Source organism: Callithrix jacchus, chromosome 7, assembly GCF_049354715.1.
Source record: "Callithrix jacchus isolate 240 chromosome 7, calJac240_pri, whole genome shotgun sequence".
NCBI classification, from domain to species: Eukaryota; Metazoa; Chordata; class Mammalia; order Primates; family Cebidae; genus Callithrix; species Callithrix jacchus.
The window spans coordinates 63,387,883-63,406,187 of NC_133508.1; the positions used below are offsets into that span (position 1 = coordinate 63,387,883).

Genomic DNA, 18,305 nt, shown 5'->3' on the forward strand with positions numbered 1-18,305 from the left:
GTAATATTTCGTTTGTTTTTTTTGCCTGCTTACTAAATATATCCCCAGTGCCTAAAATAGTGCCTGGTACAAGTAATTGAGTAGGCTCTCAAATATTTTTTTGAATGAAGACTAAATGAAAGAGAGAACCGAAGTAGCTTAGTGATTTATACAGTCTGAATTACTAAACCTTAGGTTTTCAGCTGGCTGAACCAGGCTGCTGTTGACTATTCATTGTGGTTAGGTTACAGATTCCTAACACTTATAAAAACAGTCTAGGCTGTGACAAAAAGAGTAGGCTCATTTGTAGAAACAGCTGCTCTTAAACTCATGTTAGTTGCCCAGATGGTAAATAGTGTAAATTTTCAGTGGATGAATGTGTAGTCCACTTGTAAACAAACCACCTAAAAACCCAGCTTGGCCATCTTCCTTGGCTCAGTTTAGGCAGGGATGAGAGAAAAACCTTGGGCCTCCTAAGTATAGGGCCTGGCATGCTTACTTTCTATACTCATCCTTAGCATGTAGCTCTGACAAAACACTTCATGTTTCCTCATTCAGGCGAGACAGTACTAAAAGTATTTTTTTCCTTTCCTACAGATTCCTCCTTATGGACAACAAGGCCCCAGTGGGTATGGTCAACAGGGCCAGACTCCATATTACAACCAGCAAAGTCCTCACCCTCAGCAGCAGCAGCCACCCTACTCCCAGCAACCACCATCCCAGACCCCTCATGGCCAACCTTCATATCAGCAGCAGCCGCAGTCTCAGCCACCACAGCTCCAGCCCTCTCAGCCTCCATATTCCCAGCAGCCATCCCAGCCTCCACATCAGCAGTCCCCGACTCCATACCCCTCCCAGCAGTCCACGACACAGCAGCACCCCCAGAGCCAGCCCCCCTACTCACAGCCACAGGCTCAGTCTCCCTACCAGCAGCAGCAACCTCAGCAGCCAGCACCCTCGTCGCTCTCCCAGCAGGCTGCATATCCTCAGCCCCAGTCTCAGCAGTCCCAGCAAACTGCCTATTCCCAGCAGCGCTTCCCTCCGCCACAGGTAAGATATCGCTGCCTCCTGCCCTTCCCTGTGTGTGACCATGAGAACTTTGCCATACAAAGTGGTTCTCTAACTTGCACTTAAAGACCAATTAAACTCTGAGTAAACATGCTAACTGGATTGATTGAACTAATAAAGGCATAACCTTCTTAACTACATAAAGACCTATAGCTCTTCTTAATGATGAAGAAATAGGGCAATGGAAAGTTTCATAGATGGATAAGAAATTAAAGATAATGAGACTGGTTTTTTTTGTTGTTTTTTGTTAAATCAGTATCAGAACTTGAGCATCCAAGTGAGTTGTCTTTTTTCAAAACAGTCACTTTGAGAGGCAGTACCGTACATTCAGTCCATTTGCCATTCCATTCTGCTATCACTCAAAATACTTGGATCCCTTCCTTTGGAATTGCCACCAGAACTGATATCACATTCTTTAGCATATTCTCAGTGGTGGCAAATCTTATTTTTTGAGGGTGGATTTGATTTGGGGAAATACCAAAAATTCATTTGGAGTTATGTCTGGTGAACAAGACATAGGTAATAGAGCCTAAAATAGCATTCAGGGCTTTATTCTTTATAGAACCCAAAGAAGAAAAATGACTGAGTGATGACAGGTCCACTAAAAAGTTTATGTATTGGTGGCATTGTTGGAATAAGTATCTCAAGGTGATGTCTTTGAAGGAAGCAGTACTCATTTTAATGCAGAGGTTCTAGCATGATTTTTATGGTTTCATTGGTCTCATTCCTTGATAGATTTAACTTGAAGTTGACCAGACATTAGCATTTAACCCCGAAAAATAGCCCTCTGTAGGTAGCAATAAATGGGTGACAGTTCTATCAGAAAGAGTCCACTATTGATCATCTTTAGAGCCATGACTTGGATTTTTCTGGTCTTCAGATACTATTATTTGCAATTGGGCTTTCACTCACACTCATGAGAAACAGTCCAATAAGCTTTCACCATGAAGTAAGCTTGCCTGGTTTATCAATACCAGGCCATCACAGCTTTTGTTTTTCTTGTTGTAGGAGCTATCTCAAGATTCATTTGGGTCTCAGGCATCCTCAGCCCCCTCGATGACCTCCAGTAAGGGAGGGCAAGAAGATATGAACCTGAGCCTTCAGTCAAGACCCTCCAGCTTGCCTGTGAGTATTTCTGCACCTTCTGAAAGGTGATGGGGCAGAGAGGAAACAAAAACAAACTAGTTTCTGGTTGGAAGTTTTGGTAATTTTGATCTAAATGAATAAGTTGTTTCTTGAATTCAGGAAGCTTAAAGGTTGATTTGTAGATCTCTATTCTGTCTACCTGCCCAGGGAATAGGCTTGTGTTCTGTTTAGTTTGTTTTTTTAAATCTTGGGCTTTTAGACATGGACCCACATGAGGGGCAGAGAAGATGGAGATACTAGAAGCACTGTCTGCTCTATATCAAAGTTGAGAAAAGTATCAGTCTCTTGACTTTACTCTTAAGGGCTTAATTTTTAGGTTTTTGGCTTAATGTTTTAGCCACAAGGTAGGATCCTGGGGCAATTCAGCATGCATTGTCACATGGCTGGAGTAAAAGCAGTTTTTCTGATGGTGGTTTTTGCGTGAATAGGTGTTTTTTGTTTTCGAAGTATAGTACTTGGTGCCCAGGTGCTTAATTATGGAATTAGGTACTTATTTATGGAGTGGACTGACCATATCCTGAGAAAGGCAGTATAGTCTAGTGATTAAGCTCCTGGCTCTAGATACTGCCACTAACTGTTTCATGGGGGTGATGGTGAACATTAAATAGGTTAATAGAGAGCACACACGAGTACTGGCACATTGTAGGCACTCTGTAATTGTCAGCCTTTGTATTCATCGCCTCAGAGGGCATTAGGACTGTGCTTCATATCTGAAAGGCAGTTAACACCAACTAGGTGGTTCTAGGAACCTTTACTGTTAGTCTTAGCTCTGTGGGCAAGTTACTCAGCCTCTGAAAGTTAATCTGCTGGGCACAGAAATAAAATAGGATACTCTGAAATCTCTAGTCATCTAGTAAGTTGGTGGATAGCAAACTCACCATGACAAATCCTGCTTCACTTAGGAAATGGAAATTCAGCCACATACCCAGATAAGAATCTTTTGGAATTTTGACTCTACCTGGATTTAAAGCCTGTGTCTTCATTTATTCTGACCTGGGAGAAATGGTTTTAGGATCTCTTAAGAAATAGGCAGAAGGCAGGAACTCTTTCATCATGAAGCCTCCCAATGGATTCCCCTGAAGGTCTCTGAGACACCTCAGTAGGGCAAGGTCTGCAGAGTCTGTTAGTATCTGTTCAGGCTTCTGAGGCCAAAATGAAGAGCCACTTTCAGATAGTACGTCTGAGACTGTTGACTTTCTCAACTGAGGAATTGGGGGGAAGGAAGTGCCTTAATAAAGTGATCACTCTTTGTTCCCTTCTCATTAGTGTCTGTTGCAATCCTTTTCTGCATCCTGAACTTCATTGGAATGTGCTTTTTAACCTGATTCAGTCAGAATGTGTAACCACTCCCTCATCATCTGTGGTCTGTGGCTAAATCTGGGTGAGGTGCTATTGTGTCAAGAACCCAAATCGGTGGATTTCTGTCAGTGCTGTAAGTTGCTTCGTTCCAAAAAGTTTTTGCTTGCTTCTGGTGACCTTTTGATAGATCTGTATTTGGTGTTTTTTTTGTTTTTGTTTTTGTTTTGTTTTGTTTTGTTTGGTCCCAAGAAGGCTTGTATCCAGAGATGCTGCATGTTTTATAAGGGTTGGGAATCTTACTGATCTGACCCACTGAAGTGAAGGTGAAGGTGTTGGCAGCCTTTTAGGCCCAGAGGAGGGTTGTTCCTGGGAAGCCTATCGCAAGGAACATTCCCAGGTTCGGACTTCTTCTAAAGATTCATCCAAATGGGTCATTTGCTCAATGTGGTAGAAGCTCCATGTGGGAGGTAAGCTGGCTGGGTTATTGGCGTCTTGTTTTTTGAATTGGTTTTTATCCCTCTCCTACTTGGACAGGAATCAAAAAGTGGTTATTCTTTGAAATTTTGGTTTGATGCCAGATTTCCCTACCCAGGCTAGGAAACAGCTTTATCTGAAGAAATCAGAAGTTGGATTCCCTACTAGAGCCCTCTCCTTTCTTAACCAGTTGTGTTAAAGGATCCCTAGGTTTGCCAGTGCATCCCTTCACTAAAAAAAATGTTTATGAGTTACCTATTGGCACCAGAGCAGATTCCAGGCTGGCTGGAGAGCAGCCCCTCATATTTCACATTGTCCTCCCTATTCACGTTACCTCCCTGGCCCTAAATGCCTTATGATTGTGACCCTTGAATATTACAAAAATTAAATTTTGAGGAGTCTGTGCTCAGCTATTGATGCCAAGCCATTTAGTTGCTATTATCCTGATCATGTTATCCCTATATTTAAACCTCTCTATTATTTTTTATTAATCTTAGAATAAAATCTAGAATCTCTTTGCTTTTGTCACCCAGGCTGGAGTGCAGTGGTGCAGTCTTGGCTCACTGCAGCCTCCACCTCCTGGGTTCAAGTGATTCTCCTGCCTCAGCCTCCTGAGTAACTGGTTTACAGGTGCCTGCCACCACATCCAGTTAATTTTTGTATTTTTAGTAGAGATGGTGTTTTACCATGTTGGCCAGGCTGGTCTTGAACTCCTGACCTCAGGTGATATACCTGCCTTAGCCTCCCGAAGTGCTAGAATTATAGGCGTGAGTCACTGCACCTGGCCTAAAGTCCAGAATCTTTAATGTTAGGCACCAGAAACACAGATTCCTATTCCCTCCCAGCTCCCATCCCTTGCGTTTTTCTCATTCAGTAAGTCTGGAGTAGGGCCCTAAAATGTGCATTTCTAACAAGTTCCTCTGTGATTCTGTTGATGCTAGACCAGGGATGGCACTTTGAGAACCTCTACTTTGTCCTTTTTCTTTGCCTTACTCTTGGCTTTCTTTCATTTTCATTTTCTCTAAGGCACACCATATGCTTTTTTTTTTTTTTCTTTCACATCTTTGCATACACCCTTCCCTTTACCTCATGCTTTTCCCCTTAACTCCCCCTGTTCATGTTTCAGACTATATCTTAAAGATTATTTCTTCAGAAAACTGCCTAATCAGGCTTCAAGATGAAGCTTAAATGACTTCATTAACTAAAGGCAGTTTTTATCTTAACCTTAAAAAAAAAAGGCCAGGTGCAGTGACTCACACCTGTAATCCCAGCACTTTGGAAGGCTGAGGCCGGCAGATCACCTGAGGTTGGGAGTTTGAGACTAGCCTCACCAATATGGAGAAACCCCCATCTCTACTAAAAATATAAAATTAGGGCTGGGCACGGTGGCTCACACCTGTAATCCCAGTACTTTGGGAGGCTGCGGGTGGATTGCCTGAGGTCAGGAGTTCAAGACCAGCCTGATCAACACGGAGAAACCCTGTCTTACTAAAAATACAAAATGAGCCGGGCATGGTGGCTTATGCCTGTAACCCCAGCTACTTGAGAGGCTGAGGCAGGAGAATTGCCTTGAATCCGGAAGGCGGAGGTTGCAGTGAGCTGAGATCATGCCATTGCACTCCAGCCTGGTGACAGAGTGAGACTCCAGTCTCAAAAAAAAAATTTAGCAGGGCCTGGTGGTGCATGCCGGTAATTCCAGCTGTTCAGGAGGCTGGGGCAGGAGAATCACTTGAACCTGTGCGGTGGAGGTTGCAGTGAGCCGAGATCACACCATTGCACTCCAGTCTGGGCAACAAGAGTGAAATTCCATCTCAAAAAAAAACAACCCTGCAAAATACATAAGGATCACAAAAAGTATAAAGAACAGTTAAGTACCTGAGTACCCATCTGTAGAAGTCAGGCTTTGCTAACACAGGCAAAACTTAATAGAGCCCTCTGGGATCCCTTATCCCTCTTGTTACCCAGAGAGAGAAGCACTATCCTGTATTTGACAGAGCAGTTTGCTGATCTCCTCTACCTTTGCTTACTTTTTTGAGACAGGATCTCTGTCAACAGGCTGGAGTATGGTGATTCAGTCTTGGCTCACTGCAGCCTCCATCTTTCCAGGTTCAAGTGATCTTCCCACCTCAGCCTCCCAAGTATCTGAGACAACAGGCATGAGCCACCATGCCTAGCTAATTTTGAGATTTTTAGTAGAGATAGGGTTTCACCATGTTGCCCAGGCTGGTCTTAAACTCCTGAGCTCAAGCAATCTGCCCTCCTTGGCCTCCCAAAATGGTGGGATTACAAGTGTACACCACCTCACCTGCACTGACTTTACTTACTTAAATGGCAAGCTCCTGGAAGGCAGGCACTGTATTATTGACCTCTGTGCCCCTAGTACCTATCATGTGATGTCCAAGACCAGTGGTTCTCTCCTGTGGCTGCCTGTTAGAATTACCTGGGGGAATATATTATATTTAAAAATTACTGCTCAGGGCTAAGCGTGGTGGTTCACACCTGTAATCCCAGCACTTTGGGAGACCAAGGCAGGCAGATCATCTGAAGTCGGGAGTTTGAGACCAGTCTGACCAACATGGAGAAACCCCGTCTCTACTAAAAATACAAAAAACTTAGCCAGGAGTAGTAGCGCATGCCTGTGATCAAAGCTATCGGGAGGCTGAGGCAAGAGAATCGCTTGAACCCAGGAGGCGGAGGTTGCAGTGAGCTGAGATCCCACCTTGCACTCCAGCCTGGGCAACGAGCAAAACTCGGTCTCAAAAAAAAAAAAAAATTCCCAGGGTTCACAGATTACTGATTTGTTTGATGTGGTGTTGGGCATTGGTATGGTTAGCAGCTGTCCCAGGTGAATCCTGATTTGCAGGTAGAGATCTACTATTCCAGACTGTGTCAGGTTCCTTTGCTATAGTAAACTTTTTTTTTTTTTTTTTTTTTTTTGAGATGGAGTCTCGCTGTATTGCTCAGGATGGAGTGCAGTGGTGTGATCTTGGCTCACTGCAACCTCTGCCTCCTGGGTTCAAGTGATTCTCCTGCCTCAGCCTCTTGAGTAGCTGGGATTATAGGCGCCTGCCACCACGCCTGGCTAATTTTTGTATTTTTAGCAGAGACAAGGTTTCACTGTGTTGGTCAGGCTGGTCTCAAACTCCTGACCTCAGGTGATTCAGCCAGCTTGGCCTCCCAAAGTGCTGGGACTACAGGCGTGAGCCACTGCACTGAGAGCCTATAGTAAACTCTAAGCACCCATACTTCTTGTCAGCCTTTATCTCAAAGTATAACTTAAAATACGTATTTAATGCAAGCTCAGTAAGGTATGACTTGCTGTCTTGTTGCCATAGCACCTGGCATCTAGTTGCTTATTGCCATAGTGCCTGGCATATAGTGGGCTCCAACTCATTGAACAGATGAACCTGAGCAGCGTTTGTTACAGTGCTCAATCAGGAAGTGTGCATCTGACAGGAACAGCTTGACTATATTACCAGATTGTTGTTTCCACTGCTAGGGCAAAGCAGGTATCCCAGACTGTCATAGGGAGACCCAAACTCCATTTTAGAGGCTAAGTTAATTTATTTGTGCCTACTGACAGTGGCCTTAAGAAGAAGTGAGGTTAGGGTTTGTCGTCTATCTTGTAAATTGTCTACCACTTCACCTTATATTAAGAAGGTTGACAGATGTGGTGACTCATGCCTGTAATCCCAACACTTTGGTAGACCAAGGCGGGAGGATCTGTTGAGCCTAGGAGTTTGTGACCAGCCTGGGCAACATGGTGAAAACTTGTCTTTACAAAAACAAAAAAACTGCCAGTTGTGGTGGAGCATGCCTGTAGTCACAGCTACTTGGGAGGCTGAGGTGGGAGAATCACCTGAGCCTGGAAATTTGAGGTTACAGTAAACTCTGGTTGCCACTGCACCACAGCTCCTGGCTCGCGCCACCACTCCTGGCTAAGTTTTGTATTTTTAGTAGAGACGAGGTTTCACCATGCTGGCCAGGCTGGTTTCAAACTCCTGACCTCAAGTGATCCACTCACCTCAGCTTCCCAAAGTGCTGGGATACAGACATGAGCCACCGTGCCCGGCTTGTCTAGCTTTTCTTACTGAGACACATTTATAAATATACATTTTGGTCTTGAAAGTATACCTAGGATGGAGTCATGGAAAATGGATACAGGATTGAAAGTCATGATGTGAAAAGGTTTCGGCTAGTGCTTCACAAACTTTAGCATGTGTTAAGAATTGCCTGAATTACTGCCTCTACCTCAGGAATTCTGATTGAATCAAGTAGGTGTGGGCTGGGACCTAAGAATTTACATTTGTAATAAACTCTCAAGTGGTACAGTTCAGAAGACCACAATTGGAATGACACTGAGGTAGGTAGGAGCCTTTTGTAAAGGGAAGGAAAAAAATTACTAGACTAGGGAGCCACAGTGGTAACTAGAATAATAGTGGGGATTTACACTATAGTTTGACTCTTGATGACTTGGAAGGCATACTATGGGTTGAGAATGGTAGAAAGAAAAGAGGCTTGAAAGAAACTAGACTCCTGTAGCTGTGGCCTCAGTGTAATTTATTCCTGCGTAGAGGAGCCCTTGCTCTGCCAATACCACCCTGGGAGCTCTTCTGCTCTGTGGTGCTCATCACTGGATCTCTTCCTTTAGTGGTGGGGCCACACTTAGTTGGTCACTAAATCTTAGTCTACCACAGAAATGGCTTTTGCTTTTGAATCTGGTTTCCCTCTCTTTTTCCATGGCCATTTGTGTTTTCAGTTCCCTGTTATCTCTCACCTTGTGTCTTGCCACAAACTTCTGACTGTTCTGTTTCTTTTCTTCCCCTTTTCCTTTCAAGTCTGTCTTCAACATAATCACCAGAATGATTATCTGTAAAAAAACAAAAAACCTGACCAAGTTACATTAATGCTTTAAAACCCGGCTACCTGTTGTCTGTAGATTTAAGTCCAAGTGTGACATAGAAGTTAAGTTCCTTTGGGATCTAGAGGATGAGGAGAGAGTTTCCTGTCCCTGAGTAAAACCTGGCATACTTTTTGCTATGGGTGTTATGTAGAAGACAAATGGGCATTTGACAAGGGTTGAACTTGTGTGACTCCTGAGGTCATTTGAACTGAATGATTCTGAATATGATATGGTTGCTATCCTGAAGGCTTCTCCTCTGTTTCATTAGTAAAACAGACATAAAACAGAAGACCACATGACTGTATGTTATAATGAGTGCTGTCAGAGTTTGTTGAAGTCACTGATGATTTATGTCTGAATAGTTGAAGGAAGAAGTCATGTTAGAAGTTCATTCAGTATGAGGTAGATGTGGATGTATTTAAGTGGTTACAAATGGAAAGTCCAGCTTGAGCAGAGGCCACACAGGGATGGGGATGAGGTGCAGTGTAGATATACTTGGGGACTGGTCCGCTACCTGGGGTGGGAAGTAACAGGAAGGAAAGCTAGATCACAGGGACCCTACTGAGCTTAAGCCATTTAGATCTGATCTTATGGGCTGGCAAATACGGTAACTGGGGCAATAATGTGATAAAACTAATGTTTTACAAAAATGAGCCATTATTGTGTAGTATGCTTTGAAAAGGGGAGAGTATTAAAGCAATGGAACAAGTTAAACTATGGACTAATTCTGGCAAGAGGTATGGAGTTCTGCTCCTTCTGTCTCATTTGCATAGCCACCTAGTCCCACACGTGAAACATGCAGGAAAGAATATAGGACTGAGAATAAGGAGAATATAAGTGGGTTATACTGGGTGGAATATTTAAAGGTTTTGATTACTGGGCAGGGGTAATCTCATTTTTGAGGAGAAGCTAAACTCCGTGTTTATTTTGTGGGATATTATATAATAAGATGTCTGAAAACAAACGTCTACTTTCTAGTTGGAGATAGGAGAATGAAACTTGGGTAAGAGCTGAGTCTGGATAGGAGTTTGAGAGTTGTCTGTGTGGTAGTTAATAGTTAAACCATGGAATGAAGCAGGCCTCCCGAACTGTGGAGTTTAGAGATAAAAAGCCAGATGGAGCTCTGGACGAGCCAGAGGCCGTTGGGTAGAGGCAACCAACAGAGAGTTGGAGAGATCAGAGAAGGACCAGGATTGTGTAATATTTCTGGAAGCCAAGGGAGGAGGGAAGATGTCAAATTTATATTTCAAGGAAAATAGGCAGTTGGATTTGTCATAAAGCATTTTATTGGGATCTTTTTTAGATAAGGAAAAGGCCTGGTTTCTGAGGGCTTGAGAAAAGGAAATGAACAAGGGAAAGGGAAAGAGCACTCTTGAAAGGCACTAAGAAAAAGGAGAGGCTGGCTGAATCAGCCCAATTCCTCCGCTTCATCTCAAAGACCCGCATGTGTGTAAGGCAGATGGAAGAGGGAAAGGTGAAGATGCTGGCGGAATATTAGGAGAGAATAAACAGACACGTCTTTCTGGAGTTGTGAGAAAAAGGAATCAAATTTCTGGATTAATTTGTAAGGGACACTATACCCTTGGCTGAAAAAAAAGGTAATCTTAAAGGCTGTTGTTGAAGATCTGGATAATACTCATTTCCTCTGGTTAGGAAGTAGTGGATGTTGTTGATACTCAGAGAGAGGTGGAGAACAGAATTAGGATTTATAATGTCTATCAGATTATCTCTTGACTTTCTGAGCCATTCTTTAGATTTCATTTAAAATCTTCGTAGCTATTACCATTCATGTCTTTACTTCTGTAATGCTCTCAGACTCAGATTGGTCTAGAAAGAGGAAATGGGAGGGAGCTGTGCTGACCCTGTAGAATCCAAATTTTAGAGGGCAGGATTAAGGGCAGGCAAGGAGCTACAGTCAACATCAGTTCTGAAAAGATAGGACTTGAAATGTACAGAACACCCAACTCCTGCTTTACATATGAAAAACCAAGGGCCAGAATCAAGGTTTGAATCTAGCTCTGATATTTCAGGTGAAATATTTCTTCCAGCATCCCACCCAGTAGTGGAAAGACTTGGGCAGTCTAATCCTCTCTTCATTTTTAGACAAAAGACTAAACTCTTTGCCATTTAACATTTACTAAACCTGTCCTAAAAGAAGGAATGTCAGTGGATTTCCATTTTACTTCTGTTTTCCCAGACATCCCTGTGATGGAGGCGCAGATGAGTTGTGTGGAAAGGGCTAGCGGTAGGAGAGATGGCCAAACCTGTAGGACCTGCTTGGAGGAACTGGCCAACTAGGGAATCACCTCAAGCAGTGAACTGTTGACTAGAGTTTGGTTATCTGGTTCCTGTGTTGGATGAGAGCAGGCCCTGTTCTGTGTCTTTTTCTTAGAATATACTGTCCTGGTCAGTGCTAACTTTTATTAGTTAGATCTTTGCAACTCAGTGTGGTCCATTGTCTAGCAGCACCAACATCACCCGGGAGCTTGCTAGAAATGTAGACAGATTTTCAGGCCGCATCCCAGATCTATTGGATCTAACTCTGTTAACAAGATCTCTGAGTGATTCGTATGTCTAATGGTTTAGAAGCACAGAGACCCTGAGAGCTGAGAGCAAAAGCTGGGGACTTGGGTACATCATCAATTTTATTGACTGTATCCAGTAATATTTAAGTAATCTCTGAGTATGGGACACCACCACCAGTTTTGGGCATGTTTTGGGGACCCTGGCTCCCTATGCCTTACCCAGTTCAGAACCCATAGTAGAGCCATCCGCAGTTCCCAGCATACCTCCGCAACTTCATTTCTAGCCACTCATTTGTACCTTCAGCTCCTCACAATTCCTGGCCCTCTTAAGATGTACATCTGTTTCTCTCTCTTTCTGTCATGCCCAGCAAACTTCCACTTTGGCTTCAAAACCTAACAGAAATACTTTCTCTGGGACTTCTTCCCCATTTTCATATTGGCATAGCGTTATGCTGGTACCTCTACTTGAACCTTATCTGACATCTGTCATGTGCCCAGCACAGGCAAATATTCATAAACCTTTGTGGAATACCCCCAGATTCTCACTACCTAGCTGAGCTTTGGGAGTTAACATTTTGTTGTTTAGGTTTATTTCCCGATAAATGCTTTAAAAATTAGAATGTTTGGCTGGGCACAGTGGCTCACACCTGTAATCCCAGCACTTTGGGAGGCCAAGGCAGGTGGATCACCCAAGGTCAGGAGTTTGAGACCAGTCTGGCCAACATGGTGAAACCTGTTTCTACTGAATACAAAAATCAGCGTGGCATGGTGGTGGGCACCTGTAGTGCCAGCTACGGGGGGAGGCTGAGGCAAGAGAATAGCTTGAACCCAGGAGGCAGAGATTGCAGTGAGCCAAGATCATGCCACTGCACTATAGCCTAGGCGACAAGAGTGAGGCTCCGTCTTAAAAAAAAAAAAATTAGAATGTTTGAAGGATTTTAATCTCAACACAGTTTCTGTTCCCTTTGTTCATTTCATGATAGAAGGAGACAGGGCCCATAGTCCTTACTTAAGTTTTTGATGGTTTATTTTCAAAGGTATAACAGAAATGTCACTAGCAATTTTGGTAACCAGGGAATCAGGGTCTTTCTGAGGTTGGTGACCTGTTTTCTTTATAGCTGACCATGTATCTGTGCCTCCTCCCCTTGAATTATAGCCCAGGTGCTCTCTCAAAGTCTCGAAAAGGAAACCCCACCCCCTCTGTCATATCTGCCCAGACTGATAAGAGCAGCGTATACCCTGTGCATGTAGCCATCCCTTCTCTAGAACGCTGGTTCTCTGCCTGGACTGGCCAATCCACTTCATCTTAGTCACACTGCTTCAGCCCTGATACTGCCTGGTGCCTGCTTGAGCCTGTGCTGCTTGCAGCAGATTACTGCATGCTTGTTCCTGGGCCCATTTCCTGTTTCTATTCTAGTCGCTGGAGGTTCAGCTCTGCTTCCTGCCTGTGTGTCTCACACAGATTCCTCTTGCTGGAACCTTTTGTTTCTTTGGAACGGCCTCAGTCTTTGAAAACCAGCTGAGCCTTACCTCTAGTATGATGGTCCCGGAGTCAGTCAGTCCTACTGAGGACTGGCCGGAAGTACCTCCTCCCCATTAAGCACACCATTTGAATTTTACCTTGTTTTTCAGTTTGTCCTCAGCCCTGCTGTAGGAAGCTAAGTTGGGCCAAACTTGTCCTCACTCATTAGTACACAGGGGCATCAGGACTGGTATGTCCTGATTCTTTTGTACCTGGAGCTTAACAAACATATTTCCTACTACTGAGGAAAACACTTAGTATCCTATTTAGTATCCTCTCTGGCCCAAACTTCCCAGAAGCCCTGATGATACTTATTTTGAGTTGGGCAGGTAATGCCATCCTCAGCAGAATAACAGGCTGCAGAGAACATAGGGATGGAAAAGAAAGCATGTGCTGACTCAACCCTCCATCCTGTGTGAGCAATTCAAACCTTCCTCCCACCCGCTCAGAGCTTAGGGTGAGAGAGAGAAAGTACAGTGAGGTTGTAAAAAGGGAAGAAGTGAAGGAAGTTGTCTTGGACAAATGTATTTAAAGGCCTAAGGCTCCCCCACCTTGCCTATTTCCTCCAAAAAATATGCTTTGTGAATAAATATTTTTTCTTTTCCTTTACACTACTTTTTTGGGATCATTTGCTAGCTAAGTCAGAGGACATCTGTACCTGAACCCTAGGGCTAGCTATGTTTAATAGAGAGATAGGTTTAATACAGGGAATTTGGGCTTACAGAATCACTAGGAGTGAGGGAGCTTGCTCTAGGCTTGGCTTCGAACCCAGACCCAGATTTTACCTAGATCTGACCCTACTAGGGGAACTTCTACCTCAGAGCTACTATTGGATTGATTGTTCTTAACTCCCCCTGAAGCTGTGATCCAGGATCAGTAAGCTGGAATCAAGAAGCAGTAGCTGCTGCTACTGCCAGAACCAGCAACCAGTTAAGTGGCGGATGGAACCAAAATGCTCCTGCAGAAACAAGTAAAGGAGATGAAATATGGTCTCTGCTTACTTTGATCTAATCTCATGAGTCAGCTTCTCATTAGCAGAAGCTGAAATGTATCCAAAACCAAGGGATTCTTGGAAATTTCATTTTTAAGTCTTTAACCTCTACAGTTAGAGAAAGAGTAGAATGGAGGCAGCATGAACCAGCCCAACAGAATATTTACAATACTGACACCCACATTCCCGTCTCCCTTCACACCCTCCCCCACTTTACATATGAGGAACCTAAGGCCCAAAAAGGGCAAGGGGCTTGTCCAAGGTCATTCAGTAAATGAGAACATTGGATTCTCTGACTTCTAGTCCAGTGCTTCTACTGTTGCTTTTACTGTTAGTTAAAACTCTTCTTGCACAAGACCAGCAAAAAGATCCTTTAAGAAAAGGAAAAGGCTGGGCATGGCGGCTCACACGTGTAATCTCAACACTTTAGGAGGCCGAAGTGGGTGGATCCCGAGGTCAAGAGATCCAGACCATCTTGGCCAATATGGTCAATATGGTGAAACCCCGTCTCTACTAAAAATACAAAAATTAGCCGGCTGTCATGGTGCATGCCTGTAAATCCCAGCTACTCAGGAGGCTGAGGCAGGAGAATCGTTTGAACCAGGGAGTTGGAGGTTGCAGTGAACCAAGATCACTCCACTGCACTCCAGCCTGGAGACAGAGGGAGACTCTGTCTCAAAAAAAGAAAAAAGAAAAGGAAAAATGCCATATTCAGAAGATGGACTTTGCCTTCTGTATCCTCTTTGGAGAAAAAGTAGGAGGTATGAACAGATACGAGGCTGAGATTTTGAGGCAAACCTAGTGATACTACAGCTTCTGTATTTAGTACTGTTCTCCAGAAGGATATACGAAGCACTTACTCGGCCAAGTGGGTAGAGCACAAGGTCAGGAGTTTGATACATCCTGGCCAACATTGTGAAACCCCGTCTCTACTAAAAAAAAAAAAAAAAAAAAAAAGTACAAAACAATAGCTAGACATGGTGGTAGGCACCTATAATCCCAGCTACTTGGGAGGCTAAGCCAGGAGAATCGTTTGAACCTGGGAGGCTGAAGTTGCAGTGAGCCGAGATCACGCCCTTGCACTCCAGCCTGGGCAACCTGGCAAGACTCTGAAAACAAACAAATGAAAAAACAAAGAAGTATTTACTCTGAAAGGAAGAATTCTCAAAAACTAGAATGTCCTGATGTTCCTTAGTCAGCATGGATGAGCTCAGTTTCCGTAATGACAGTGGCTCACCTTTACCCATTCCCCACTTACCTTTTCTTTTCCTCTTGGATGCTTTTCTGTCTAAAAAAAGATCAATAAAAACCAGCAAACCAGCCCCCAGATGTTTGGTTTCATGTCTGTCCTTGGGGGGACTTGGGCCTTTCAATCAAGAAGTAAACCAAGTCCACCTAGAAATATCATCATTGTAGAAACCACTAGGGTCCTTTAAGCCAGTGGTGAGAATCTATTTCTTCAAACTTGTCCCAGAGGGGAGGACCTGTAGGTGTAGAGCTATGTTAACATACCTGATAAATAAAGTGTAGAATTAGCTCTATTTTTTTTTTTTTTTTTTTTTTTGCTCGTGTTTCTAAGACATTTGGTATTCTACTAGAAAGCTGTGGTGAAATTGGTATGTATTCTATTGCTGTCCATCTGGGGCCCAGTGCTTGGTCTCCTGATCCCCCTACTCTATGGCCTGAATCTGTTTCATCTTCCGGGATGGTTATCAGCATAGAATTGGTTGGTATTGTGACATAGTCTGATTGCTTTGAAGCAGAGTTTACCTCCAAGCTGCTAGCTTCCTTCCCATTTGACCTTTCCCAAAGAAGCTAAGAAGCAATGCCTTGTTGAAGGTGGCAACTAGAGGTTGAAGGCTCAATCTTGAGAGTCAGTGAACTTGTCCCTTAAGGCCAGCTTTGATGTGGGAAGAATATTGAATATTGCTTACTGAGATGGGGTTGGGTAAAAGGAGTTTTTCCTGACATTTTGGGGAAGGTAAGAGAGAAACCAAGTTTAGATTAAAAGAGATCAGTGGCCAGGTATGGTGGCTTACACCTGTAATTCCAGCAGTGTGGGAGGCTGAGGCAAGAGTTGGAGACCAGCCTGGGCAGCACAGCAAGATTCCCATCTCTACAAAAAAAAAAAAAATAGTTGGCCATGGTGGTGTGTGCCTGTAGTCCTAGCTACTTGAGAGGCTGAGGCAGGAGGATCACTTGAGCCCAGGAGTTTGAGGCTGCAGTGAGGTATGGTTGCACCACGCACTCTATATAGCCTGGGTGACAGAGCAAGACCCTCTCTCAAACAAACTAAAATAGGTAAATGTTCAGCAGAACCATTATCAAGAATATTTGGGTTTTTTTTTGAGACGGAGTTTTGCTCTTGTTACCCAGGCTGGAGTGCAATGGTGCGATCTTGGCTCACCCGCAGCCTCTGCCTCCTGGGTTCAGGCAATTCTCCTGCCTCAGCCTCCTGAGTAGCTGGGATTACAGGCACGCACCACCGTGCCCAGCTAATTTTTTGTATTTTTAGTAGAGACGGGGTTTCACCATGTTGACCAGGATGTCTCGATCTCTTGACCTCGTGATCCACCCGCCTCGGCCTCCCAAAGTGCTGGGATTACAGGCGTGAGCCACTGCGCCTGGTGAATATTTGGGTTTTTATCCCCTCTTCTATAACTTGACTATAGCTCCCCTGTATTCAGAGTTGTTCTTTTTGGGGTTGTATTCTGGTTTAGGATTCTATCCATTTCTCACACTCAGATCTGTTTGTTCCACCCTCTCCCTTAAATATTTGGATTTTATGTGGACCAATAGGCTAAGGTAGGGAAGACGACTGACAGATAAAAATTTAGGAGTTTACAAAACCAAGGAGGCCATTCAGCCCCCTAGTTCTGAGCAATGTTCAGCACAGTGCCAACTTTGCCTTCTCCAGTTGTCCTTACTTGCTTTCTGGTTGCTATAAGTCCGAGGGGCAGCCAGGCTTGCTGTAGAGAGGAAAGCCAGATGATGTGGAAGCCTAAGGCAACCCCTGCTCCTTGTTACACTTCTCATACCCAGAACTCTGCTTGCTTTCTGTATTCCTTTCCCTTACTCCCCTTTCCTGCCCTCTTTACTCAAGTTCTTAGATTATAGCTGATGATCTTCATAATAGAACAGACTTTGTTTGGTTGACCTTCCTAACAGGGAATGCTTGGCTTTGAGAAAGTAGGGGGTTCCTAAATTCTTTGCCTTCTCTAGCTTTACAATACTCTTATTTCCTGCTGTGATTAGAACAGCCCTATTCCATAAATATGCACTGCTCTTGGCTGCTGTAACTCAGGCCCAGCTCTGACCCAGATTCATTTTTTTTCCCCCAGATATGAGTCTGTTAACTAGTGACCCTCAAAATACTTCATACATTTTTGGCCAAAAAGTTGTTATTGACTGGGTAAGACAGTGAGAAGCCTTTGGGGGGCAGGGTGACCAGTCAGGCAGGTAACATGGTATTATACAGGCCTGATGGGGACTGTGACAAACTGAAAAGCAGGGTTGCAAACAGTTAGTGGCCTATGGTAGTTCCAGAATCATCATCTTCTTTTTATTTATTTATTTTTTGAAGACATTAGATGCCTGGATTTTTAAGTAAAATCTGCCTGTTTTTAGATGTGTCTATATGAGGGTGTTAGAATTAAAAATTCTCTGGGGTCTGTGGACTGTCCCATGTAGCTTTGGCTTTCACTTGTATTTCCCTTTGAGCTGCTGCCTAGAGTTTCTCTGGGGGTGGGGAGACAGCTATGAGGAGCATCTTCTCTATCCTTTGCCAATTCTCATTGTGTTTGGTGTTTGTTTTATTGGTTTGTAGGGGGGAGCAACAGGGGAAGTGTTGAGCAGAAGCACTCCATGTGATTAAACCTTCGGCTGAGCAGATCTGTGGGAGTAGAATATCGACCCCTGGAAAATCAATGGCTGCTGCAGTGACCCAGCTGCTGTTTGCAGGGGCTCCCACCACAGGAATGCAAACAGCCCAGCAGTCTTTCTTCTCCCCTACTTTTTACCTCAGCCATGCCCTCAGCCTCCACCCAAAGGGTCAGGCCTGCCTCAAGAGATTTTGCAGAGGTGGGTTAGAACAGCACGTTCTCGTATTTTCACAATTAGATTGAAATTTCTCCAGTGACACAGAGCCTCCAACAGCCTCCTTTTCAGACATTCCTTTCCTGCACTGCTGCAGTTCTAGCAACAGCTCTTACCAAGAGGCCAAGGCCCATTGGGGTTGTACTTCTGAGTTTTTTGAGACAGTTTCACTCTTGTTGCCCAGGCTGGAGTGCAATGGCGTGATCTTGGCTCGCTGCAGCCTCCGACTCCTGAGTTCAAGCAGTTCTCCTGCCTCAGCCTCCTGAGTAGCTGGGATTACAGGCATGCCCCACCACACCCCAC

The 18,305-nt window shown here is 44.1% G+C and overlaps 1 protein-coding gene across 6 annotated transcripts in view; it reads left to right on the forward strand.

The window, feature by feature from the left end:
- ARID1A (AT-rich interaction domain 1A) overlaps nt 1–18,305 on the forward strand; it is an 83,954-nt gene that overhangs the window by 34,925 nt on the left and 30,724 nt on the right. For all 6 annotated transcript variants that reach the window (XM_035308272.3, XM_035308273.3, XM_035308274.3 and 3 more), the window contains 2 exons: nt 577–1,029; nt 2,056–2,172. In XM_035308272.3, coding sequence (XP_035164163.3) covers nt 577–1,029; nt 2,056–2,172 — 570 coding nt within the window. The remainder of the gene's footprint in view (nt 1–576; nt 1,030–2,055; nt 2,173–18,305) is intronic.